We start from the raw sequence: 26583 nt of genomic DNA, 5'->3' as shown, positions 1-26583 counted from the left end.
AGTGTGGGGAGAGGTATCGTAGGTGTAGTCATGGCTAAGGACGCAGGAGGCGTCTGAAACGCGTAGGCTCTCTACACCTACAATACCTCTCCCCACACTCCAGGACTTCATTTTTTTTCCTTTGATCCTGTTTTAAACTCGACCCAATTAAAATTGGAACTAGCTTCCATTTTATCTGCTAACCACGCTGGATCCAACCCTCTCTACTTTTTGCTACTCACTCATTGTGTGCCGACACGAGGATCCGTGCGGGGTCATCTGTGCAAGTCTCCATTCAAGGTGAGCTGGAGGTTTTCCCTCTTACTATTATACATCTTTCTAACGTACTTTGCGTTTTAATTCCTCAACATCTTTAATATGTTTGTTTGAGGTCAATGAATGAAAACCCTCTTGTTTACATTCAGAAGCTAGCTAGTCCTGGTCTCAGCGGAGAAGTGAATCCAATTACATCCAGTCTAGAGAATGCCCTGTGAGCTAAATACATCAGCAGAAGAAGCTGTGCAAACCCATCTGGCAGTTTGCTACAATGTATCAATCTGGAGTACAGGCGGCTTTACTTCTCAGCTGAGAGCAGGACTAGAGCTTTCTAAGGCTGGGTTCACACCTGCGTTGTTGTGTTCCGTTCTGCTCTGTCAGGGGAGCAGAACGAGGGAATGACAGAACCAACGGTTTAGTTGCAGAACGGATACCGCCGGAACCCATCGTCTCCGGTAAACTCCGGCAAAACCTGCCGGATCTGCGACAGAGGCCCCTAACAAAGCCTCAGACGCAGATGTGAACATAGCCTAATGGTGTTCTCATTCAGTCACAACAAACTAATATCTTGAAAATCGTGAGGAATTGAAAGACAAAGTATGTTAGAAAGTTGTAAAGCTTTTCATTTATACAGCGAGTAAGCTTTATTTATATAAAACCAATATACGCCTTTAACTAGCAAAGTTCCGTCTACAGACACAAGCAGCTTGTCATTTCTGGTTAGGGCAAGATGTTCAGGTTTTTTTTTTTTAGCTATATCTTCTATCTATGTAGGAAGAAGTTAATGGTTGCAGTAATTCAGGTCTTTTCTAACCTGCCCCATATTGAAATAAATGGAGTGCAGCCTGCAAGTGGACGAAAATACAAAACAGCGCATAGCGCTCATTTTAACTTTACATTAGAAGCTTCAAGTTACAAACTGACGTGCAAACTCTAAGGCGGCTTGAAATGCATCACTGGAGAATGCTTTACTCTATGGATGCAGGATATATATATATATATATATATATATATATATATATATATATATATATATATATATATATATATATATATATATATATATATATATACTATGCTTATTGGAAATAGACGCCTACATACACAAATCCTGTTCTAAGAATGTGTGTGAATGTTGCCTATAGTAACCAATGACATTCAGGCTTTCAAGAGCCAGTTATTAAAATAATAACACTGATCAGAGTGGTTGCGCTGGGCAACAATGAGCATTTGTTAGAATCGTTTTTTTTATGTCTAAACATAAGACTTCCTATTCCAGCATTTTTTTTTTACCGGTTAAGTCCATGACACTTACTTTGCTGGATCAGCACCTTTAAAGTACGCGTTAACAGATTCAGAAAGCGCCACAGCCACAGGTAGTGTGTCTTGACTTCCTAAGGTAACAGGGCTGGGGCCACGGGATATTCCTAAAATTCAAGTAATAGAAAAAAAGCAAGTTAATATGTCATTGTTAAGCTCTGTTCACATTTGCTTCAGTTTATTATGGAAACTACATCGCAGTACCGGCTCGGTCACACGAATAATACCACGGACTTAAAATGGGGTCTGTCGTGGTGTCCGCGGTTTTGATGGGAATAATAGCACTGCTATTCTTCCATCAAATCTGACGCCATCTGTGACGAATCCGCTACTTAAATATGTAAAACATTTTTCAGGAAACCAGTAGTGAATTTCGAAACTCTCTTATCCAATGTCAGAAGCAGATGGTGTTTTTCTCCCAAAAAAAAACAAACACTTTTTTTCTTTTTCATAAACCAATTACAATTCAATTCTAGCATGCATGCATTACCCTGAGAGATGCATGAGAAACGGAAACTTTTAGCGTTGAATACATTTTCATGTTTTTTTTATAATCCAAATCCTGCAAAAAGTTAGCCGCGCTGAACAGAATACAATTCGGTAAGTTTTGTTGTGTAATTCTAAAATGCACATCAAAAAGTGCACATCTTCCAAAGACTTGCCAATAGGAGACACTGGTAAAAAACATGGAAGGCGCACCCAGCACTTACCAAAGGTAGGAGTATTTGCAGCACTAATCGAAGTGGACGAGGATATAGAGGACGAACTTTCGGCACGAGGTAAAGAAGCGGAATGAGGTGGACTAGTGTTAGATGTGACTGGAGGGCTGAAAGGCCGCGGCTTTAAAAAAAAAACACAAAACAACAACATGTATGAATAGTCTAGATATAATTTAATAAAAACTAGTCGAGTCTATCTAGCTAGCTACGGCAACCTTCATTAGATCTATAATATATACCTTCAAGAAAAATATACTCACTACTTCATTTATGCCACTGAGCTTGCTAGTAGAAAGCTTTGGTCTTGATGGAGGTCTTGGTGGGGGTACTATGGTGCCAACAGAGTGTGGTGTAGTGGGGCGTGCAGGTGGTGACACTGGTAAAAAGATTAAATACAATATTTTAATACTTCGCTTTCCATGTTCTAAATACACATTAACATATTTATTTCACTTGCCATTTGCAAGCCAGGAATAGTAAATGAAGGCCAAAAGCGGACTAGGGTAACACCACTTATTTTTGCACTTGAAACATCCAAGTCGAGCCTGTGATCAGATCACTACTTTACTGAAAATGACTTCATCCTCTGGTAATGAGGTTTAGATATTACAGAAGATAAAATAGTATAAAAGAATATGTCAAATGAATACAAAAATATGGCTATTCACAAGCACTTCGTCTTTAGACTGAGCGTTAACTAATTTTTTTATATATATTTTTTAAATCGTTATTAAGTAATTCTATAAAACTGTCCGGAGCTGCAGCTTGGACCTATAGTTACAGCACTGTAGACGTAAATAGGTTAGGGTCAATGGCACAACATCGTCAAAATGTAACACAACTCATTTTTTTATGTCATACCATGCAGATAAAAACATGCAATTCCAGGGCAAAGAAACCACCTTCAAAACACAAACATGTCTATTAAATGTACTACACACATAAAATGCACAAAAAAATGTTATGCAGAAAACACACTGACAATGTAAACAAATACATATATGATTCACAGATCAGGCTGTTTGAAGATCACAAAATATGAAAACTCAAATTATTATAAAAGAAAAGGATGCAGCAAAAAACAAAAACAAAAAAGTAAAAACAAGAAGATTTCTTGTCGCACGCACAAAAACAAGAGTGCTCTTTCTGGCACAATAAGGCAACACATTGCATGCTTGTCATACCATCGTTTATCTGAACTGTAGACAGGCTACAGTTAAAAGTTGCTGACTTTGTTGACTTTGAGGCATTTGAGTTCTCTTCGATGAATACATCATCAAGGCAATAGTTGGCATTTGACAAGCCTATATTTTCTTCCAGCATATAGCTCCTTAAAGTCCTCTCAGACAAAAAATAGCGCATGTTGTCAACCTTCTCAAATGCACTATGAAATCTTTGAAGCTTCTTTCGACTTGTGCTATATTTGCTGCTTTCATGTAAGGATGCCCGGGGCCTTTGAGGATGCGGAAAGAGAGGCTGCGCGCGGTCTACCTGAGATTTCATTGTGCCAAAATTATGATTATGGTTGGTGCCAAAATCAGACTGTATTGTATTTCCAGGATCAGATACTGGGAAGTCAAATGTGAATTCAGTCAAACTATTTGAGGACAAAGCTGTGGGAGAAAAAAAGGAACTCGCAAAAGGGTCCGGTATTACGGCTAAAAAAAAAAGTGTGGTGGGGGGGGATATAAACAGTGAAAGTTGATTGTTCTTACATCACACAAATGACTTATACTAACATACAAGGTAGTTTATAATTCCTTTGATAATATACAGAAAAACACATAGTAGGTAAATTCCTGAGTACACAGCCCTGCTCATGATCTATAGATTTAGAGGGGTGTCAAATCAAAAGCCGAATTTTGGCTAAAAACCTGTTCCTTTATATGCTCAATCTGCTCTAGTTCCAAGACTAGAAACAGTAAACCATAATAGGCAAACTAGTGATCTACGTCACAGTTCAAAATAAGTAGTTTGCTAGAAAAAGGGTGGAGAAGAGGGGGTATCCCGGGAAAAAGAAAAGGGTCCGAAAAAAGCTGCATTTGTCTATACTACTGTGATGCCGGGTAATATGGACTTGATCCTATGAAATTACCTTCACAAATTATTTGAATGAGGAGCAGTATCCATTTTATTGTATCAACAATTCAAAGAAGACTCGTTCTACTATTTTAGAGCACCAGATTAACCTGCTATCATATTAAATGCACCTCTACTCATGAATATTCAGATTTCTCCCCCAAAAAAAAGTATTGGTGTTATTCCGGCATTTATTTGCAAATATGGAATTACTATATAGCGGCTGCCGTGATTTGGAAAATAATCATATGGTTGTTTACCTGTGGAACTGGAGGAGGATAAGGAGGATGACTCCACTGAGTTGCCAAACAATGGATCCCAGGCTAGAAGATCACTATTGACTCTACTGTAAAATGCAAATGTTGTAAAACTGTTAAACTGAGTGCTAAACTTCATAATGAACATGTCTTCTGATAAGTCACTTCAAAAATTGGGAAACATTGATTCGGTGATGTGCCCTTGTCCAGTGAATCTGCTCCGTCATAAAAGCAGAACAACAAGAATATCGGAAGCTCCAGATCGATAGAGTGACGGAAATCAACGGCACCCGATGGAACCCACTGACTTTATTGGGTTCGGTCAGGACTCCGTCATTTAGCCGGACATAGTAGCAAATGCTGCACAGGGCCAAAGCTTCCCTGCTCTTTTTCACTTGTAAAAGGAGCAATTGCATAAGGATATCCACTGAAGAAAGTACTGTGTTTATAACAGTTTCCCTCCAAATACTAACTCAACACAAAGTAAACAAAGACAACAAACCGAAAACTTGCCTATTCCAGGTGTCATTCTTGCCTTGGAGCTGCACTGGTTTTCTACTTCAGCACTATACAGCTAACGTGTGCATTAAAGGGGTTGTCCTACCATAGACATTTATCACCTACCCACAGGAAAGGTGATAAATGACTGAACGCTGGGGCCCCACCACCGATAACTAGAATAGGAGTCCCAAGCCCTCCCTTCCTCCCTAATGCACAACCGCAGTGATTGCCTTCGGTTATTTCCATCATTGAATGGAGTGTCAGGGTGCAGTAGGGAGGGACAGTGAGGGGGATGAGCCCCCTGTTCTAGTGATTGGTGAGGGTCCCAGTGGTGGGATCGCCAGCGGATGCAAAAGTGCAGTCTGCAGATCTTTTGTTTCTGTGAAAAAAAACAAAAACGAAAACCTAGCGGACAGAGAAAAACGGAAAGCAACTGAAACGGATTACCATTGAAATCAATGGTAATTCTAATGGAAACGTTGTGTTCCGTTTCTTTCAATCTTCTCTTGAGGGAAGAGAGGTAAACGTATATTAACGGTAGGGTGAACTTAGCCTTGAAAGGAAACCTCAGTAAACGGTAGTAAACGTAGTGTGAAAGAAGCCTAAGGCACTGCAAATCCCCTTTAAAGTGCAGGTTGACTCAACAAAGTTGACCTTCGCATTTAATGACGTTACATAGTGTATGGTTTACCTGATGCAGAAGACCATCACTCAAACTATGGATTTAACCAAAATCATAGCCAATGTCTTTCATAATCTCAAAAGGTACAAGTATTTTTTCCTGGTTAAAAATGACTCTGCATGTTTTTGACACATAAAGGGCTTTCTAATAACTTACTCTATAGTTCCAGGCATTTTCAACCTGGTCATCTCTTCACCTAAATATGAAAAAGAGAAAACAAATGGCGGCTTGCTCAAAGATGTAAAATAAATTCAAGATGTAAAAAAAAAAAGTATGGCTGCAAAAAAAATTAATCTTACTTGATGTATTCCTCGTCAGTTGTGCCTAGAAATTAGAAGGAAAAAAAAACATTTGTACATTCTCAGAAAACATGACAAGTCTTAAAAATTGGATAAACAAGACCTGCAACAAAAAAAATTTTTCGCCACATCAAGCGATCTGGTTCCCTATATATACTGCCCTATTCAAGGGCAGCATATTATAGTGACAGGTCCACTGTGCTATTAGACCAAACGCCACAAAAAAAATAACTGCCACTGACTGGCAGCCGCTGAGTATACAGGAAGATACGCAGCAACCATCATTCAATGGTGAGCGGGGTGGGAGGAGCATTTATACGGGGGATCATGAATACCAGCGCAGACAAAAACTGGAGGCGCTGCTCAAGGCAGCCAATCAGAATACAGCTTTTCATCAACTCCTTTACTGTTGGTCCGAACTTTTCAATTAAGAAATGTGTGGATGGGCACCGCTCAAAGAAAACCAGTGCTCTACATGACAAAATTATTATTATTATTTTTTTAAATATAAAAAATAAAGGAGGTCATAACAACAATATGCACACCATTGAATGTAGATTTATTGGACCTTATAAAAACAAAAAAAAACAAAAAAAAACTTTTTCTGATATAGAAGATCCAGCGACATCTTTGTGTAGTGATTTTCAGCGCATACTCACCGGACTTTGACGCTGTTGTCCGTATTATAGAAAAAAGAAAAAGTAGTATTACAAATTCATTAGTATCGAAACATTTTGGCATATTAAAATAATGATTTCAGCAAGCAGTTGGTAAAATGTAAATAGTATCACTGCAGATTACCAAATACATTTGAAAGCATCAGATGGCTGTTCGGCAGTTCAGTATTTTGGGCCTTCAAAATAGTTTTAGAGAAAAAGTGTCCTCGCTCTACATAGCTACAAGGTTCTTTTTCTCAGGGACTATTCGAATACATGAAGCCCATCTTTTTCAAAACTGGGTATTACCATTTCACTTGTCAATAGGGCCCAAAGACCAGTTAAATGGTAGCACCCAGCTGTTATACACTTCCAGGAGGAATAACAGAGGAACCGCACAATGTAGAGTTCTAAGAAAAGATGCGCTAGATTGTTATTTCATGAGGATTACAAGTATTTACTAAAACAGACATGTCAGGAGAGAGGATAGCTCCTCTTTAAAAAAAATAAAAAATAAAAACTTATAAATAGGTTCCGGATCGCCTAAATTGTAAAAATAAAAAAGCGTTCTAATATAATCACACATTTACAATTCTGTTACTCTCCACCACTCCAATGTTGAAATTAGCTTGATGACATGACAGCCATAGGGATGACAGGGAACACGTAACTGGCAGCTGCCAATAGCAACTTGTGGATCAAACGTCACTGCGGGCAGCAACAACTGGTCACAATGGACATCACGTTCTCATACTAATATCAAGGCAAAAAAAATCTTAGTGCTGGTATTGAATAGATGAGTATAGAGCTTTAACTTTTCATTTTACCTGATCTGTATATTATTATAAAGGTGAAATGAAGCATTACATTGCACAGACTGAAATCAAAGGGTAATCCGGATAATGCATAAATACACTGGGTTTCTTTGTGCATGGCTCCCCACACCTGTCCTCAGGTTGTGACTGGTATTGCAGTTCAGCCCCATTCACTTTAATGAGCTGCAATTCCAGACACAACTCAAGGACAGGTGTACTGGGAAGAAAGCAGCCATGTTTTTCTAATACTGACAAACCCTTTATGGGTAATATTCAGGCAATATTGCAGCTATATATGTTGGCTTGCAACAATAACTCCACTTTAACAACCTACAAAGTGACGTTGGCGAGACATAATTACTCACGGACGGTGCTGGAGAGAGGGATATATTCCCAATGGACATTTTCAGCTCATCAAGGGAGGCCACGTTGTGATGAGGTCCATTGTTTGGCTGCACAGGTTTGATCTCCACATGAAATTTTTTAGGTCCGTCATCGTCTGAGTCACAGTCACTTGATGAGTAAAAGTGATTTTCTTTGGTATGTGTGAAGTTGTTAAGGCATTTACTATTCAGAATGGCGCAGAAGTAAAGGGTTCTGTTCCAGATTTCGTACAAAAAATATAAATCGGGTTTTCAAAACCGCATTCACATGTAGCGCATATTTCCACTGCAGAATTAAGGGGTGTTCTGTGGATTTTAAAATCTGCAGAGGAAAAATCCTATCAAGTTGTGGATTTTCTAGAGCATTTCACCCTTCGCATCCGCTGGAAATCAGCTGCAAAATCCACATGTAAGGCTAAGTTCACATCTCGTTTTTACTCTACATCTGATGTGCACATTTTGACATGAGAAAACGTGCCCATTGATTTCTATGGTCAGGACGGACGCCCTAACGGCGTAGTTTGTGCTTACGTTTTATCCGGTTTTTTTTTTCCATGTCCTGAAAAGCTTTTCAGTGCTTTTCCAAAACGTATACGTTTTTTATTTGTATTGAAGTCAATGGTGACGTATGGATGACGTATGCAATATTAAACCCTACCTTTGCATACGTAAAATGTATACGTTTTTGTAACCTTATATGGGAAATCTTGACTTTACAAAGTTTGATTCAACCAAACAAAATAAAGTATATGTTTTTATAACGGACACAAACGTATAGAGACGTATGCCACAAAAAACGTAGGCATGTTACAAATGCATACGTTTTTGAACTTTAAAAACGTACACATCGTCATATACAACAAACGTCTGCACAAACCACTGGGTGTAACTTGGATGCAGCTGTTCCCAGGGCTGTTAGATTTGTAATGGGAGCGAGAGGCATTTTGGTTCCTTTCCCTATACACCATGACTTTATTAAGAACCCCGAGCCTGCATGCAGTTTCCATATGGATGAGGGCAAGCATGCAACAGCTGTATGCAAGTTGGCACAAAAAAGGCTAGTAATTTAGGCTGTATGTCCGCTATATACCAGTGGTACTGGATGCTTGTGACTCCACTGACTATCATGAAAAAGAAATAAACCCCTGCTCTATTTTTGTATTGTATTTTAGTATTGAAGTGAGCATGTAAATATCCCGTTTGAAGGGTGATATTGTACTTCATAGTATTCCCGTAGTGGGCATTTTGGTTTCTTTTTTCCTGCCACATCTTAGTGGTTATGCGGTCTATTTGCATGTATTTTCCAATTGAAGTAGCGATATATTAGAGTCCAATGAGCTCAATTGAATCTGCACCAAAGCGGAGCACTAACTAAACACAGTAAGACTATGCGATGTGTTGCTTATGGACGACAGAAATCGATATATGTGTTCAACTACAGATAACTACACATTAAAGTGAGGACATTTAAGGGCCTGTTCACATCAGCGTTCGGTTCCTTTGATGGGTTCAGTCAGACCTTTCTGTCAGAGGAACCAATCAACGGAAAGGCAGACAGAAACTATAGCTTCCGTTTGCATTACTATTGATTTCAATGGTAATTCTTCTGTTGCTAATGGTTTCAGTTTGTCTCTGTTCCATAAGGTTTCTGGTTTTTTTGGGAATCAATAGCGCAGTCGACTGTGCTATTGATTCCGCCAAAACAACGGAAACCTTACAGAACGGTGGCAAAAGGAAACCATTAGCAACAGAAGAATTACCATTGAAATCAATAGTAATGCAAACGGAAGCTATAGTTTCTGTCCGCCTTTCCGTTGATTGGTTCCTCTGACAGAAAGGTCTGACTGAACCCATCAAAGGAACCGAACGCTGATGTGAACAGGCCCTAATATCTGAGCTGGACTTTCTGAAAAATAAAGTTCTGCCAAGTTCTTTAGAGGGGTTATCTGGGAGGACCGTGGACAAGCAGTTGTGTTTTTTGTTGTTGTAAATGACGCCATTTGCAGGTAAAATTGCTAATTTTATGACACCTGGAAAACCTTTTTAAATCACATGTAAACACAAACCAATGAATAAATGAGGAGCGCTTCTACATTAATACAACGTCTCTGGTAACCGAGAACGTCTTGTACTGTAAGGGTATGTTCATATGGACTATTTTCGGGCCGCAAACGACCGAAAAAATGGAAGCAGAACACTTACAAACATCTGCCCATTTATTTCAATGGGAAAACGCCGTTCTGTACCGACAATGGGAAAACGGCTCCGTATTTTCAGACATTTTTGGTTAAGCGTGTGAACATACCCTGACAATGCACATGTCTGAGGAACATATGCTCCTCACACCATGAAAAACACTATAACAAAGTTCTATGAAATCCACGGCACTGGCCTGTGAGTATCATTCAGAGGGAAGAAGGAGTGTATTAAAGTCTACATCAGTAAGCCCTTATTCACAGGACAGGGTTTTACCGTCCGGGTGACGGTCGTTCATAAATCGGCCGTCACCCGGCTGCATTATAACAATAGACCCCTAATGGGGCTATTCACACGACCGATTTTTTGACGGCCCGGGAAACCTGGACGTCAAAAAATGGGACATGCCCTATTTTCGGCCGTTTACCCGGCCGCCCGGCTCCCATAGAAGTCTATGGGGCTGGGTAATACACGGCTATCACCGGAATGTGTCCCGAGTGATGGCCATGTATTCTGTCGCTCGCTCTCTCTCTCTCCTCCTCACAGTGCAGAGTGCATGTGAGGAGGAGGGCGGTCTTTTTTTGCTCCCTGTAGGAGTCGGAATTGGGGATTCCGCTACAGGAGAAGTGCGTGACTACACTGTCCATATATGGACACAGTGAAGTCACTCACTTCTGCAGCGGAATCCCCGACTCTATGGCCGGGGATTCCGCTACAGGAGAAGTGCGTGACTACACTGTCCATATATGGACACAGCGAAGTCACTCACTTCTGCAGCGGAATCCCCGACTCTATGGCCGGGGATTCCGCTGCAGGAGAAGTGCGTGACTACACTGTCCATATATGGACACAGCGATGTCACTCACTTCTGCAGCGGAATCCCCGACTCTATGGCCGGGGATTCCGCTGCAGGAGAAGTGAGTGACTACACTGTCCATATATGGACACAGCGATGCCACTCACTTCTGCCGGGGATGCCACTCTATGGCCGGGGATTCCGCTGCAGGAGAAGTGAGTGACTACACTGTCCATATATGGACATTGAAGTCAGTGACTTCTCCTGGAATGTGAGGGGTGGGGTGGGTGCAACCTGTGAGGGGTGGGGTGGGTGCAACCTGTGAGGGGTGGGGTGGGTGCATACTGCAGGGGGCAGGGTGGCATCACCTGCAGGGGGCAGGGTGGCATCACCTGCAGGGGGCAGGGTGGCATCACCTGCAGGGGCAGGGTGGCATCACCTGCAGGGGGCAGGGTGGCATCACCTGCAGGGGGCAGGGTGGCATCACCTGCAGGGGGCAGGGTGGCATCACCTGCAGGGGGCTGGGTGGCATTATCTACAAAGGGCTGTGTGTGGCAACAAATTTAAATGAAATTCATCCGATTTTAAAACGGACAGGGAAAAAAACGGATGCAAAACGGGTCAAAATCGGCCGTTAAAAACGGCAACACGGCTCGGAACGGATGCAAAACGGCCAGGAAAAACGGTCGATTTTCCCGGCCGACACTCTGACCCTGTCGTGTGAATGAGGCGTTAGGTAACAAGTTGAGGCAGGATTCTGCCTTTATCTATAGGGGCTGCCAGAAACCCCCTGGATGGCTTACACTGGAGAATAAATAAATTGGGAAGTCTGTCTTTTTCCTATACTACAGTATTATTTTATTGAGATAGGTGGAACTAGAAGTTATTGGCAGCTACTCACCTCCTCTAACCATGCCAGAAAGCGATAATTGCCGTTTATTAGCTTCTCATCTTTCTGGCTCAGCCAAATTAAGAACCCAAGCATAATGCCAAATTAAGAACCCAAGCATAATGCCAAATTAAGAACCCAAGCATAATGCCAAATTAAGAACCCAAGCATAATGCCGCCTATAACTTCTATATACCCCGCTTTTAGGATATGTTCACACGGCCTATTTTTGGCCGTTTTCCGGGCTGTAAACGCCTCGAAAAATGGCTTAAAAATACAGAGGCTAAACGCCTCCAAAACATCTGCCCATTGATTTCAATGGGAAAAATGGCGGTTCGCTCCGACGGGGAGTTTTTTTACGCAGCCGTTAGAAAAAAACGGCCGATAAAAAAAAACGCCTCGTAAAAAGAAGTGCATGTCACTTCTTGAGCCGTTTTTGGAGTCATTTTTCATTGTGTCAATAGAAACACAGCTCCAAAAACGGCACTAAAAAAAACGCATAAATAAAAACGGCTGAAAATCAGAGGCTGTTTTCCCTTGAAAACAGCTCCGTATTTTACAGCCGTTTTTTGTTTTGCGTGTGAACATAGCCTTAGATGGCTACTTCACCATTAGCTCATACTAAAAATGTATCAAGATATTTCTTGTCAGTTTCCACACACTAACATGAACATTAATGATTATATAAATATTACATGGTGGAAAAGGATATAATTCAGGTTTTCTTCTGGCTTTAAACTGTACCCATCATCATCAACAGCAGGGAGGTTCTGTAAAATGAACACAAGACTTAATAATCCACAATACTGACATGTCATCTACATACAGTAGCATTGTTGGAACAGGATTCACCAAGATAAAACATTGCATTGAGTCTAAAGGCCCTATTACACGGGCCGATGTTGGCCAGTGCAGCAAGCGCCGATCAACGAGACAGCTTGTTGATCGGCGCTCGTTTGCTCTTGTCACACGGAGCTATGGATGGCGACGAGCTGTCGTTACTCCGACAACTCGTCCCCATACATTTGTATCCTGTCGGCAGCGTGTCTTCTTGTTTAAACAAGATGTGCTGCCGACAACGATATTTTACTTCTTAAAACGATACGATGAACGAGCGTTTGGCAGTCTACTTGCTGATCGCTGCCCTGTTTACACAGTGCAATTATCGGCAACGAGAGTTCTATGAACGATCATTTACCCGATAATTGCCCAGTGTAAAACCACCTTCAATCTAGTGGAGCCCACCTAAGGTTGGTCATACACATAAAATAAAGGTTGTCCGAACCAGATTTTGGCATAATCAGATGACAAGCTTAGGCCCCATTCACATCGCGTTTGTGCTATCCGCCGATAAAAACGTGGACCATTGAAAATTTATACAAACGTGTAACATTTTCTGTTTACGTCTGTTTAGCGTGTACGTTTAGCATATACTCATACGTCGGTATACGTTTGTCTGTTTTTTACCTAAAAAAAAAGTATACTTTTTTTTTTAAAGTGAACAGAGAAAAAAAAAAAGGATAGATTTACTGTATGTAAACGGATACAAATGCATAGCATTACGTTTGCATACGTCGTCCATTGAGATCAATGCTAAAAAAAAAAACATTACGTCGCGTGTACGTTTTTTTTGAAGTACAGAATAGTGTAGCAGATTACGCTTTTCAGTACTTAAAAAAAAAACAGTATCCCAAAGTAAACCATGACAAACAGACGTTTCAATACTTTTTTAGTGTTTAAAAACATACTCCCGGCGGATAGAACAAACGCAATGTGAATGGGGCTTTATGTGTATGGGGGCCTCCTGACTTTCCCTGACAGCAGACGTAAGCGGAGAGCAGGATCAGCAATGTTGGATTTTAACATACCCAATCTTTTATTCGTTTAGGGGATATGTCAATGCTAGAGGTCGATTGAAATAGGTGTCAGCCGAATGAACGCTCAGCAAATAGCTATCATGTGTATGGCCGGCTTTTCAGGTCAACCTAGCGTATGACTACAGGCAACAATGTACTTCCAATATTGTCACTTATTTGACTGTGTGGCCCAAGATATATGGCAGCATAGATTGAACAGTAAGAAACCCCTTGCATAATGTTACCAGTCAGGAGTAAGGCAATACTTAAAGGGGTTGTCTCAGGGACAACCCCTTTCAAAATGTGGCCACTGGGATCGCCAAGTGTTCTGCTCCCGGCACACAGCCAGTGGTAGCCAGGAGAAATATTGTACTACATGGCAGTCATTCAGATGTCGTCTATAGGGCATATGGACAGGGGTTGTCTTCATGAGAATCTGTACTAACAATTGCTGGAGTCTGCAGCTGATGGGACTGCAAGGCGACTACCTGCTCTGCGCTTAGATTTCAGTGTAGTGAGGTGGTCACCTTGATAGGAGGGAGAAGTAACTCCTGTTAGATAGTGAATGACTCAGGCACAGATAATCCTTCCTTTTTGTGTGTGGAGTCATGTCGCAACCGTTATTCGCACAGCACTAAGCATAGCACCAACTAAGCAATGGAAGCAAGAAAATCCTGATCAAGAAGCTGGGGAGAAAAACATGGCTCCTGGACTAGGAAACCAAAAGTCAAATATTTTAGAAAGTAAGAGTATATCACTTATAAATAAGAACAGATGATTGTTTAACAACATGTAGCTGTCGACTAGAAGAAATATAGGTGGGGCTGGGGTGCTTCTTTAAATGTACATAGAAGGTTAAGATACAGTTGCCCTCTTATCAGACACTTCTAATCAAGGACTACTTTACTTTCCAAGAGTGACATTATTTCTATCCAGCACACAAGCAAATGGCGACAACACTCTGCGAACACTACAGAAAGCAAGTATAGATCAGCAGCACTGGGCAAAGAGATATAAGTTGGATACAAGCCTCTTAGGTCACAGTCCAATGACCCTTCAATACAAGTAAAAGGAAAGTGAGGCAGAACAACCAAATTTGTGTGAAAAAAAAAAGATCCTTTTATTCCATGTGTGTGGCACACACCTGGAATAAAAAGATCATTTTTTTCACAAATTTGGTAGTGCTGCCTCACTTTCCTTTTACTCTGCGAACACTAATGCCACTAAATATATATAAATATGCATTACTGCCAAATCTACTTACAAAAGGGAGGTTCTTAGCGCACATTTTGATCAAATTGTGTGAGCCCACCTGCCACGACAAGGCGACCTCTATGAGGTGGGAACCTACGCTGCACATACACCCAGAACTGGGACTACGCCTACATACACTTGGGGATGGTAGGAACCAACATTAAACAAATTTAAATCACCCAGGGCAGAATGGGAGGAATGCAAGATCAAAAATGGAGGCGGTCACTAACCCCACATATATGAATCACATACAATATTTGTGTTTAAAATTTGCAGTCACAGGCGTTCTTGCACCTGTATATAAGTTTTGTTTCATTTTGTTGGAATGCGCTTTTCAAATTTTTATATTATTTCTATCCAGAGATGAGAAAGGAATTACGATCACCACCGTATGTATTGACTAGTACTAAACACAGTCAGTCATCGCTAATACTAATCCTTATTGTCTAGTGTAGCAGCATCCGCCCATACATGAAAAAGCAAGCCCGTCAGTAAAATATCAATGTATACTAGTGTCCCTCTTGTTGGCACATAAGAACTTATTTTTTCCACACGGCAGCTAAGAAGTTGTTGCATTATGGACAACACGCGATGTGGGAAGGAGAATGCAAGTAACACAGCTTTGCAAAACACCCAATACTTTCAATCCTTGCACGGAAGACTGATACGTTTCCAGTTCAATGTGTCTCATAAATTATTAACCCCAAGTACCAAAACAAGCAAGTCAGAAAGTAAACATTGTAAGTCAAACCAAATTAGGAGCCACTTCGGTGATTTAACCTCGCAGCTATCGAGAATCCGCACTTCATTAGTAACGTGACTATTGCAAGTTAGAGAACGCTCCTAGGAATTTCACTCTTCACCTAATGCATTTAGAAATACTCGTAAGGTTGAAACACAGAAATTATACATCCAAGCTCTCTCTCAAGTCACTGCAGTGAAGATCTGTATGGGACAGCAAAGGCATTTAGCAGAAATTTCCAATGACAGTTAGGCCCTGTTCACACAGAGGTTTTTTTTGCAGGCAGAATTCCTTTAGGGCTAAAAGGAAGTGGGCACTGTATGCAGATTAGTGTGTTGCTCTCCGTTAATGGACTAAGAATTATAATCTGACATCCCTCATATAAAAGGAGTTCCTGGAGGTGATCCACATTGGCCATTAAGCTGAGAGAGATGGGCTGCTTTCGTCATTGCAAATACTTGATTAAATATAAGAAAATATTGAGAATTAAGGTGGCCATAGACCTTAGCTATCTTTTGTCCGGACGCTTGTTCTGCATTCACTCCACCCTTGCAAGCTCCTGTATGAGGAATGTGTATTGAATGTCAGTGGCTTATATGCCATGAGAATGAAGGTTTGGGCATTTTGAAATCCAACATGTCTAAACCTTCTCTCCACGGATATCTACAGTCAGGAAGAATCCGGACACCCCCATACACAGATAGTTGACTGTCCAGCCGACGTTCATCTAATGTATATAAAACCATAGAAGGGTTGTCCGGGTATGGGGCAGTTTTTCATACTGATGACCTATCCACAGAATAAGTCATCCGTATATGATCAGTGGAGGTCCGACAACCGGAGCCCACACCGATCAGCAGCTCCGGCTGCCTCCAGGCAACGAATATCCATGGCGGAAGCAGATGGCTCCGGTCACAGTATAGCGGTAATGCTGCAGTACTGCAGCTCTTCTCCTATATAAATGAATAGGAGCAGAGTTACAATACAGCACTGCCGCTATGCAGTATACGGATCCATCTGCTTCTGCCACTGAACACTGCATGACATCCAGTGCCCAGAGGCAACCGGAGCAGCGGATAGGTAAAGGGTCCAGGTGTTGGACCTCCACCGATCATATACTGATGACCTATCCTAAGGATAGGTCATCAGTATGAAAAACAGTCCTGTACCAGGACAACCCCTCTAAGAAACCAAAAAGGGCACAGTCTTATAAATGTGAAAAAACGCGGTCTTTACAAAACATTTGAGATTTCTCAAGATACAAAGTTCTTACAATTCAACTACATCTTTTGTGATGATTACAGTTAAATCATAAGTGACCTGCCAAAAGTGCGCGCCCAAGGCCGACGTTTCTCTGATTAATGGATGACTGCAGAAGCATTTACTTGCATGAATAAATAGCTTTTAGAAATTCTTTGTATCAGGGTAACATTCTACTGCACAAGACTAAACATTATTGCATACACACAAATAGAAAAACTAAAGATTCCAATGGCCACCAAGCTCTGTATAACACGACTTATGTCAATCATGAAAACCAAAACGATTTACAAAGCATGCGTTTTTCTCCTCCATAAAAGTTTATAGGACTTAAACACGCACACAATTGTACTTTGGGACAACACCTGAATACCATGACCAAGCACTCTTCCCTTATCAAGGTCACTGCACACGTCCTTTCTCCTGCACGCACTTATTCATGTGTTATTGTAGTTGACCTTTGTGTAAAGCCTGGGAAATATAGTACAATGCTGACATCAGAGTGACTAACATGCCGCTGTTCTCCAGGATCATCCAGAAGAATAATGAATCTAATAATCCAGCACCCCATAGTCTAATCCTGCTGGTCCCGAGATTTGTTGTGAGATAGTCTACAACTTTACTACCACTGCTCTCCTATATGAAACTGCCGCTTTCCACTAGCCGTGAACACCACACCTGCACAAGGCAGCCAGGTAGCCAGTATCCTTGCCACACACCTGAATGCAGTGCAAGAGCCACAGGTTTAAAACCTCCACAATTTGGTTTACCACAACAAAATAAAATGTGCCACAAGGCTTGTATATGTAATGTGTAACTAAAAGAATTCTAGGAGGGGGTGCAGGGAGGGGGAGTGAGGCACAAGAGCATCTAAACTGAACATAAATGTGTCCTTGTTTTTCAAGTAGGTTTCCTACAAGCTGGGTAAAATGTCAAATCAATAAATGAATTAATAATTTACCAGACAATAAAACAAAATATAAAACTAGGGTGCCAAATTTAACTGGCATCAGTCAGGCTGTCCGCTTAAGGGAGTTATTCACAGAAATAAAAAGTTATCCCCCATATCCACAGGGTAAGTGATAATTGTCTGATCTCTGGGGGCCCCACCGCTTGAGCCCCCACAGATCGCGAGAACGGGGGTTGCGAACCCCTTATCTTCCTCACTGCTCGACCGCAGCGAGGAGGTTATTTAATGGGGAGGCAGTAGAGTATGCGCGCTGCTGCTCCATTCAAAGTTTTGGGGCGGAAACCGCAAACTACAGTGGTGGGGCCCGAGCAATCAGACAATTATCACCTATCCTGTGATAGGTGATAATTTCGATTATGGGAATACCCCTTTATTATGGAATGGACACATTTTACAGAGCTTTTACTTTGCACAGTGTTTTGAAAGGAGGTCAAGTCCGGCATCTAGTGGCTAATGCAGATCTACAATCGATGAACTGTATGTCTAGTTAGGGGGGGGGTGGAGGTTACTTACAATTGAATCCGCGTCCACATTCTCCCTATAAAAAAAGAGAAAGAACCTGTTATTATGGAAGCTGGTGAGGAGGGCTAGATGGTCCTTTTCACATACACTTGCTTCTGCTCTTCACAACGGTTCCATTTCAATAGCACTTCTTTTCTTTTTAGAGCTATGTGATCTCTGCCCAGCAATGAATACAGACACAATACACAACTGACGAGTCCTGTATACAATACGGTTTCATTTTGCAATCACATAGGACAAAGTAACCTTGAGATTTACACAGTGAATCTTGAGTAATCGTGACATCAGTATCGTCCGTTTTACGGCTAGAGCGATTATATATTAACACCTTGCACCTTGTCATGGGGCAAAGCCAAAGCATTATGTTTTCCCAATCATCTATCCTATAATCCCAAGAGTGAGACATCTCAGAGCAAAAGTGGGTGGACATTGTATGAAGCTGAAGAGCTACTGGCGATAAATCCTGCTGTATGGCCTCGTAAACCCAGGTTTGGAGACTACACTTGAGAAGAGCAGCCCTTTATGTTACAGACGACTTTTACCAACAAATGCTCAAGTAATAATCCCAACCCAGTGAACACTTACACGGACTCTGTGTCCTTCTCTTTCTTAATTATAGTTGGAAGACCAAAAGTCTTCCTTTTCTTCTGCTTTACACCTGGAACATAAAGTAGCAGCTTTAGGTATTAGAATTCATTCCAATTTGCTTCAAGAGGTGAATTACATGCTATAATACTGTAGAACTTACCCTCTACTGCAACGGCAGCATTGCACTCCTCAAATTCAATGGGACCTACATAAAAAAAATAGAATAAAACTTTATCTACAAACAAGATATTTAAAAAAAAAAAAAAAAAGTTAAAATGTACATATTACTAGCAAGAATGTTAGACGTAGAGGGGACATCAAAGGGTGCAATGAGAGCAGAACAATGGTGAGGTTTCCAAAAGGTGGCCGTATCCGTTTTTAAAACCATCACAATTATTTATCACATTGTCCCGCTTGTGGTCTCCGGTTGTCTTATACTGAAATTTTTCCACTAACCTTATGAAATGTCTGATATTTAATAGCACGCCTAGTTTTTACATTAAAAAAAAATAAAAAAATGGCTATAGAAAGAAACAAAATCCAACAGGTCACTAATAACCAGAGACATAGGCCAGGTTTTATTTTTTTAAACATTTTCATTATAATTAAACATGATTTCAGACTTCCAGCTTTTCACATTCATGGTGATGTAGACACGATAATCACTCCATCGCCCCCTAGTGCACATTAGTTTATAGGACATGAGCAAGAAATGACGAAGAGAGAAAAAAAACTCCACTCATCGCCTCCTGGCAGCGGACTTGCAGCTGGGGAACAATGTGGGTCACGGCGGTTGGACCCCCACCGATCTAACAGATATCACCTAACCAGTAGATAGGTGATAGCTTATTGTGATACCCCTTTAAATTTGGAACTAGGATTAAAGGGGTTTCTCATCAGATGGTGATAGCAGATCGCTAGGATATTTAATAACTTCCTAATTGGTGGAAGAGGGGCGCTTGTGCCCACCATTTGTAAACCGTACAGCAGCCCGGCTCCTTTGATTTCAACAGAGCAATGTTGCAGTTCTCTGCACAGGGCTCATTCTCAGGATCAGTGGGGGTGTCGGTAGGTGGACCCCCACTAATCAGAAAGTGATGGCGATTGCGGGCACGGCCGGCTGCCATCCGCATTTTCGGCCATGTGGGAGTACAGACCGTAAAAAGCAAAAGACAGGACATGTCCTATATTTTGCGGTTCACTTCTACGGGAAGGTATCCATGGACAATAGCAGTGAATGCGTCCGTAAGTGCGGACTGTAATTGGGGTCTGCAATTACAGATGATTTTTATGCTCGTGTGAAAGGGGCCTAAGGCTCTATGCACACGTAATTTCATCCATCCGTAAATACTGTCCATAAATACAGATCCATAGTCATCAGCAACTTAGGGCCTGTTCACATAAGCATTGGCTTTCCATTGAGGGGTTCCGTCTGAGGTTTCCGTCGGGAGAACCTCTCAATGGAAAGGCAAACGGAAACCGTAGCTTCCATTTGAATCACCATTGATATCAATGGTGAAGGAAACATTGCTAACGGTTTCCGTTTGTCACCATTCCGTCAGGTTTCTGTTTTTATGACGGAATCAATAGCGCAGTCAACTCAACGGAAAGCCAACGCTGTTGTGAACAGGCCCTTATCCGCATATATGGAACGCTACCCGCAAATACGGTCTGTAGTGCATCTGTATATAAGGATTCACAAAAACAAGAAAAACACAAATGATGAGCAACATCTGCAAAGCTGGCGTCGCCTAGCAATGCTACCGTAATTACGGATGGCTATGGCTGCCCATCCGTAGCCGTCCAGAGTTACAGAAGCACCCATAGACTTCTATGGGGAGTGCGTGCCGTAATTACGGACAAGAATAGGACACGTTCTATATTTTACGGAACATTTCTATGAACGGACTCCCATCTGTAAAAATATGGAAAGCTGTCCATCGCCCATAGAAATGAATGGGTCCGTAATTATGGCTGAAAGGTATGGTCGTGTGCATGGGGCCCTAACACAGATGACTTTCGCTCTCACAAATATCTGACATCGTACATTCTAATGCGAACTAAACTAGGACCCACAGAAATCCTGCATCCCGGACCACCTAGAAACAGGATTCCAGTATCCTGAAGTTACAGTTGCTAGGCTCAGACTAGCCCACCACAATACGAGAAGGGGGCGCAGGCTATGATGCAGCAATGGGTTCCAAAGGTCCAGCAGAGGACAACCCCATTTAGAGCTGGCTTTGTAGCCAATCACTAGCCACTAGTCTATATCTTATGGTTGAAGAACACAAAAAAAACTTATTGATAGGTGTGTGATGACGACAACAAAGATTACAATAAAATGTCAAGTGGACTTGCACATGTTCTGTATGGATGGGGGGGGGGGGGCGTCAGAATGATTTCCTCTGATGGGCCCAAGAAACTAGTCTGTCACTGACAACATGTAAGATTGCTATCTCGAGGCACTGCTGTATATCTGAGCGGGTACACATGACAGGTTATCTTCCAGGCACATGATGGGCACCGCAGGAGTCTGTATTGTATATCTGATCAGCAATATTAGGACTTACTGTCCTGGTGGGAGGCCCTATTTAAAAGGGGTTTTCTGGGAATTACAATTCCTTTTAATTTATACATAAATCAGCTTCTATAATAAAATGAAGGCACTTGTGCCGTGTTGCCCACACTGACGTCACGTACGTCTTCGAATTATTACAAGAAGTCATGTGGCAATATTGTGCGACGTTAGCATGGCCGATCCATGACAGGCACAAATGACACTGTATAAAGTACTGATCAGTACAACCTGACGATCATCTCTGAGAATTGTAAAATTACAAGTAACCCGACTCTGCAAGAGAGCGATGTAGAACGGGCAAGAAACGACAAGCAATGAGTGCACGTCTTACACACGCAGTCTGTCATTTTAATACTTGTGAATTCCTATTTGCTTGCACTTCGTCGTGAGGACTTCAATCCTTCTTATTACATACAGTGCATACAAAGCATGCTCGGTGGCTGAGCAGCTAACATAAAAGTAAGGTAGTCAATGCAGTCAGCAAAATGAAACATTATTTTCTAGCAGGATTATGCAGAGAGAGATTGAGAAGCTCTTTTCACATCTCCTGTATGCGCTTCCCATGCCACAGTGAGTGGCAAGGCTTTGCGTGCCTGGCATGGTGCCAGTTGACAGCCCAGCTGGATATCAGTGCACATCGTGACCTCCCTCCTGCAGCGTGTCACTTCGGAATCGTTTCCGCAGTAGAAAGTTTATTCAACCTCTCTTCGGAGATTCAGTGGACCGGCCATCATTCTGCTATTTAATCAGAGTGGGACATTTTATTTTTCTGACAGCACTAAAGCCAGAGAGCAATTCCTAATGAACAGCTTGATACAAGTGGAATTTCTAATGTTTTAGCCTCAATTAATTCTGCTGTCAAAACAAATGACTGCTCTTAGCTCTGCTATGTTAACGCTGGGTCAGTAAAGGTCAGGACTGTGAGTACACAATCAAGCTATTTTTCAGGATTTTTATACAAGCGCTCCAGATCTAGTGTGACGACGGGTTTAAGATGACGTATAGACAACAACACACCTGCATTCCCATATGAACTGCTAGGGAGTTGTATCTACTCATTGAGGACATAACAAGCAAGTCTTTCAGACACGCACACCCTATTAGACAAACACCCTCACATAGCACGGCTATTCACAAATGATTCACTTACCTTATGTTCACCTACTATAACAATACGAACAACCAGGTCTTATAATACAGCTGTAGAGCGGCCAAAATGACATGTCCCTGTCACCTCGTCTCTACAGACAGACCACACTCTGGAAAACGTTATTTCCCATACGGTCATGAACTAAGTGGTGAAACATTCCCGTGGGTAAATAGAGATTTCTGGTAATAAGTAGGGATCTCACGATACCAGAATTTGGACTTCGATACCGGTACTTCGTGTTGTATTGCGATTTCGATACCAAAACGACACTTTGCCAACAGTAATAATAAAAAAAAAGTTCTTCCATTTTCTGATGTGAGGCGCGAGGTGTGATGAATTTTGAATGTGCCTCACATTAATAGTAATTAACCCCACCAGGTTTCTCAGTCATAATGGGTTAATGAGTAAGGTACATGATGGGGTTAATTACTATTAATGTGAGGCACATGGAGGTTAAATTCATCACATCTCGTGCACTTGTCAGGACTCTGAAACGAGGCAATGGCTGTATTACACAGCTGCAGCCCTGCTCTCATACATTCATGTATTACTATACGGAGCTGTGCGGCCGCACGGCTCAGCATCGAAATACATGAAATAACGGTATCGAACTGTTTGGGCATGCAGAGTATCGAAACAGTATCGAAGTTTCGATGCATGGTGCATCCCTAGTAATAAGTATATCCTTTATTCTGGCATACAATAATCAAAAAAACGCATCACTTCCTAGCAGCATAGAACCGTAATAGAATATGGGATATCACAAGGAGATAAAACAGCAAAATTCTATGATTAAAAAGAAAAAGATTTTGGGTTAACGTCTTTGACCTTCCAGTAAACCAGTACCTACCAGGACCCACTGATGCCGGAATAAAGGAATTTTACTCTACTTACTCTATTTCTAATGGTCGATGTAGATATTATTAATACACACACATTATATATAGCTTTCTTATATTAACCCCTTCCCGACATTTGCCGTATGGGTACGCCATGGAAAGCCATGACTTCCCGCAAATTGCCGTATCCATACGCCAAATGTTTGGCACTGACTCAGAAGCTGAGCCGGTGCCATCATCGCCGGATCTCAGCAGTATCTTACAGCTGACATAGGGCTGTAATGGCGGGGACCGAAATTAGCTACGATCCCCGCCATTAACCCCTTAAGTGCAGCGCTCAAACGCGATCGATGCACTTAAGGTGTTTGCAGCTCATCGGAACCCCAGCAATGAAATTGCTGGGGTAACGGTGGCTGCAATGGCAACCGGAGGCCTAATACTGGCCTCCCGGTCTGCCTAGCACCGAAGCCGGTCAAGATCCGCCCGGCGGCGGAGCCTGATCGGCTTCCGTAGCCACCAGCAAGATGGCGCTGGCTCAGGAGCTGATCTGGCGTCATCAGCGGTGTAAGTCAGCTGCATTTTACAGCTGACATCCACCTGTAATGGCAGGAACCGGAGCTAGCGAAAGAGATCGCTGCATCTTAGCGGTTACTAGCAGATCGCCAGCCCTGACAGGCAATCAGGACTGGTTGCTATGGCAACAGGAGACACAATGGCCTCCTGCTCTGCCATTAGGGAAGATGATTAGGCCCCGCCGGGAGGACGAAGGCTAATCGGCTTGCTGTCAGTGAATAACTGACAGATCTAATACATTGCACTACGTAGGTAGTGCAATGTATTAGAAAAAAAACATCAGACAGTTGGACCTTCAAGTCCCCTAGTGGGACTTGAAAAAAAGTGTAAAAAAAGTATAAAAAAAAAAGGTGTAAAAAAAAGTGTAAAAATAAATGTTTCAAAACAATAAAAGTTTCAAGTAATAAAATAAAACACAATCGCCCTCTTTCTCTTATCAAGTCCTTTATTACTGAAAAAAAATAATAAACCATACGTATTTGGTGTCGCCGAGACCGTAACGACCTGAGGTATCAAAATATTATATTATTTATTGCACGCGGTGAACACCGTAAAAAAGACCCGTAAAAAACTATACCAGAGTTTCGGTTTTTTGGTCACTTTGCCCTACAAATATTGGAATAAAAAGTGATCAAAAAGTCGAAACGTTTCCAAAAATGGTACCTATAAAAACTATAGCACGTCCCGCAAAAAACAAGCCCTCATACAGCTACGTCGACAAAAAAATTTAAAACTCATGGCTCTCACAACTTGGCGACAGAAAAAATACATTCTTTTTACAAAAGTAATTTTATTGTGCAAAAAGTTGTAAAACAAAGTTCTATAAATTAGGTATCGCCGGAATCGTACTGACCCGCAGAATAAAGTTAACATGTAATTTATAACGCATGGTGAACACTGTATAAAAAATTAAGTTTTTTTGTTTAGCTGTCCTCCCAAAAAAAAGGATAAAAGGTGATCAAAAAGTCGCATGTACCCCAAAATGGTACCAATAATAACTACAGCTCCTCCCGCAAAAAAAAAAGCCCTCCTACCACTAAGTCTATGAAAAACTAAAATTAGTTATGGCTCCAATAAGTCAGGAAATAAAAAATATGCAGTTGTGCCGGCCAGAGGGGAAAATTTCTTCTGTTTCAAGAGGCGATTTATCAAGAACATAAAATTAGGGAACCAGGAAGGGGAGGGCCCAAACATATCTGCTAGAAGCGAGGGCACCCGTATTATACCAGGATAACACTTCCCAGCAAAATTCCCCAAACTGCAAAGGTGCGGAGTGTGGACCAAAAGGGGCATAAGAAAGGACGCCATATATCAGTGCGACACCGGCCTGTGCAGAAAGGATTGCTTCACAGCGTAACACACATCTATGGATAATTTTATTGTTTTTTTACCCCATTATTATACCACCTGACTATGCCCCTGATATACTCTGTACAGCTTACATGTACCCCCACATTCTAAACGGAAACACCAGCAATACTCAAACAAATCTACCACCAAGCAAAATCCGCCCTCCAAAAGCCAAATGGCGCTCCCTCCCCTCTGAACCCTACAGTGTGCCAAAACAGCTGTTTACTTCCACATATATGGCATCGCCATACCCGGGAGAAGCCTTTTAACAATTTTTGGGGTGTGTGTCTCCAGTGGCATAAGCTGGGCATGACATATTTGCCACTGAAATGGCATATCTAGGGAAAAATATAAATTTTTAATTTGCACCATCCACAGCGCATTCATTTATGGAAAAGACCTGTGTGGGGTGAAAATGCTCACTACACCCCTTAATAAATGACTTGAGGGGTGCAGGTTCTAAATGGGGTCACTTCTCAGGGGTTACTTTTTATTATTTCACATCTGGGCCTCTGCAATTGTGAACCAATACTTTGTAAATCGCCAAATAAGGCCTCAATTTCGCATGGTACGCTTTCACTCCTGAGCCTGGTCGAATGTCCAGGCAAAAGATTAGGGCCACCTGTAGGGTGTTTCTAAAACCGGGAAACACCGCATAATAATTGGAGAGCTGTCTTGTTATGGTGGCACAAGCTGGGCACCACATATTGGCATATCTATGGGAAAAACCCAATTTTCACTTTGCAACATCGAGTGCACACTAATTTCTACAAAACACCTGCAGGGTTAACAGGCTTACTACACCACTAGGTAAATGCATTGAGGGGTGTGGTTTAGAAAATGGGGTCACTTCTCGGGGGTTTCCACTGTTTTGGTCCCACAGGCGCCCAGAAACCAATCCAGCAAAATCTGCACTCCAAATGGCGCTCCTTCCCTTCTGAGCTCGGCTGTGTGCCCAAACAGCAGTTTATGACCACATATTGGGTATTGCCATACTCGGGAGAAATTGCTTTACAAATTTTGGGTTCTTTTTTTCCTTTATTTGTTGAGAAAA

General features: G+C 41.7%; 1 protein-coding gene across 3 annotated transcripts in view; it reads right to left on the bottom strand.

Annotated features, from left to right (window-relative positions):
• FCHO2 (FCH and mu domain containing endocytic adaptor 2) overlaps positions 1-26583 on the bottom strand; it is a 135949-nt gene that overhangs the window by 12740 nt on the left and 96626 nt on the right. The window contains exons 9-21 of one of the 3 annotated variants that reach the window (XM_075838085.1): positions 19200-19244; positions 19037-19109; positions 18443-18467; positions 12560-12617; positions 7949-8127; positions 6772-6783; positions 6113-6137; positions 5970-6009; positions 4634-4719; positions 3479-3952; positions 2555-2670; positions 2286-2415; positions 1571-1682 (exon numbers count right to left, since the gene is read on the bottom strand). In XM_075838085.1, the coding sequence (XP_075694200.1) occupies positions 1571-1682; positions 2286-2415; positions 2555-2670; positions 3479-3952; positions 4634-4719; positions 5970-6009; positions 6113-6137; positions 6772-6783; positions 7949-8127; positions 12560-12617; positions 18443-18467; positions 19037-19109; positions 19200-19244 (1375 nt within the window). The remainder of the gene's footprint in view (positions 1-1570; positions 1683-2285; positions 2416-2554; positions 2671-3478; positions 3953-4633; positions 4720-5969; positions 6010-6112; positions 6138-6771; positions 6784-7948; positions 8128-12559; positions 12618-18442; positions 18468-19036; positions 19110-19199; positions 19245-26583) is intronic. The other 2 variants (XM_075838094.1, XM_075838102.1) reach the window with 2 other exon arrangements.

This window comes from Rhinoderma darwinii, chromosome 1 (genome assembly GCF_050947455.1).
Source record: "Rhinoderma darwinii isolate aRhiDar2 chromosome 1, aRhiDar2.hap1, whole genome shotgun sequence".
NCBI classification, from domain to species: Eukaryota; Metazoa; Chordata; class Amphibia; order Anura; family Rhinodermatidae; genus Rhinoderma; species Rhinoderma darwinii.
The sequence above is the reverse complement of the archived record's forward strand: the minus strand, read 5'-3'. Positions and strand labels throughout refer to the sequence as shown.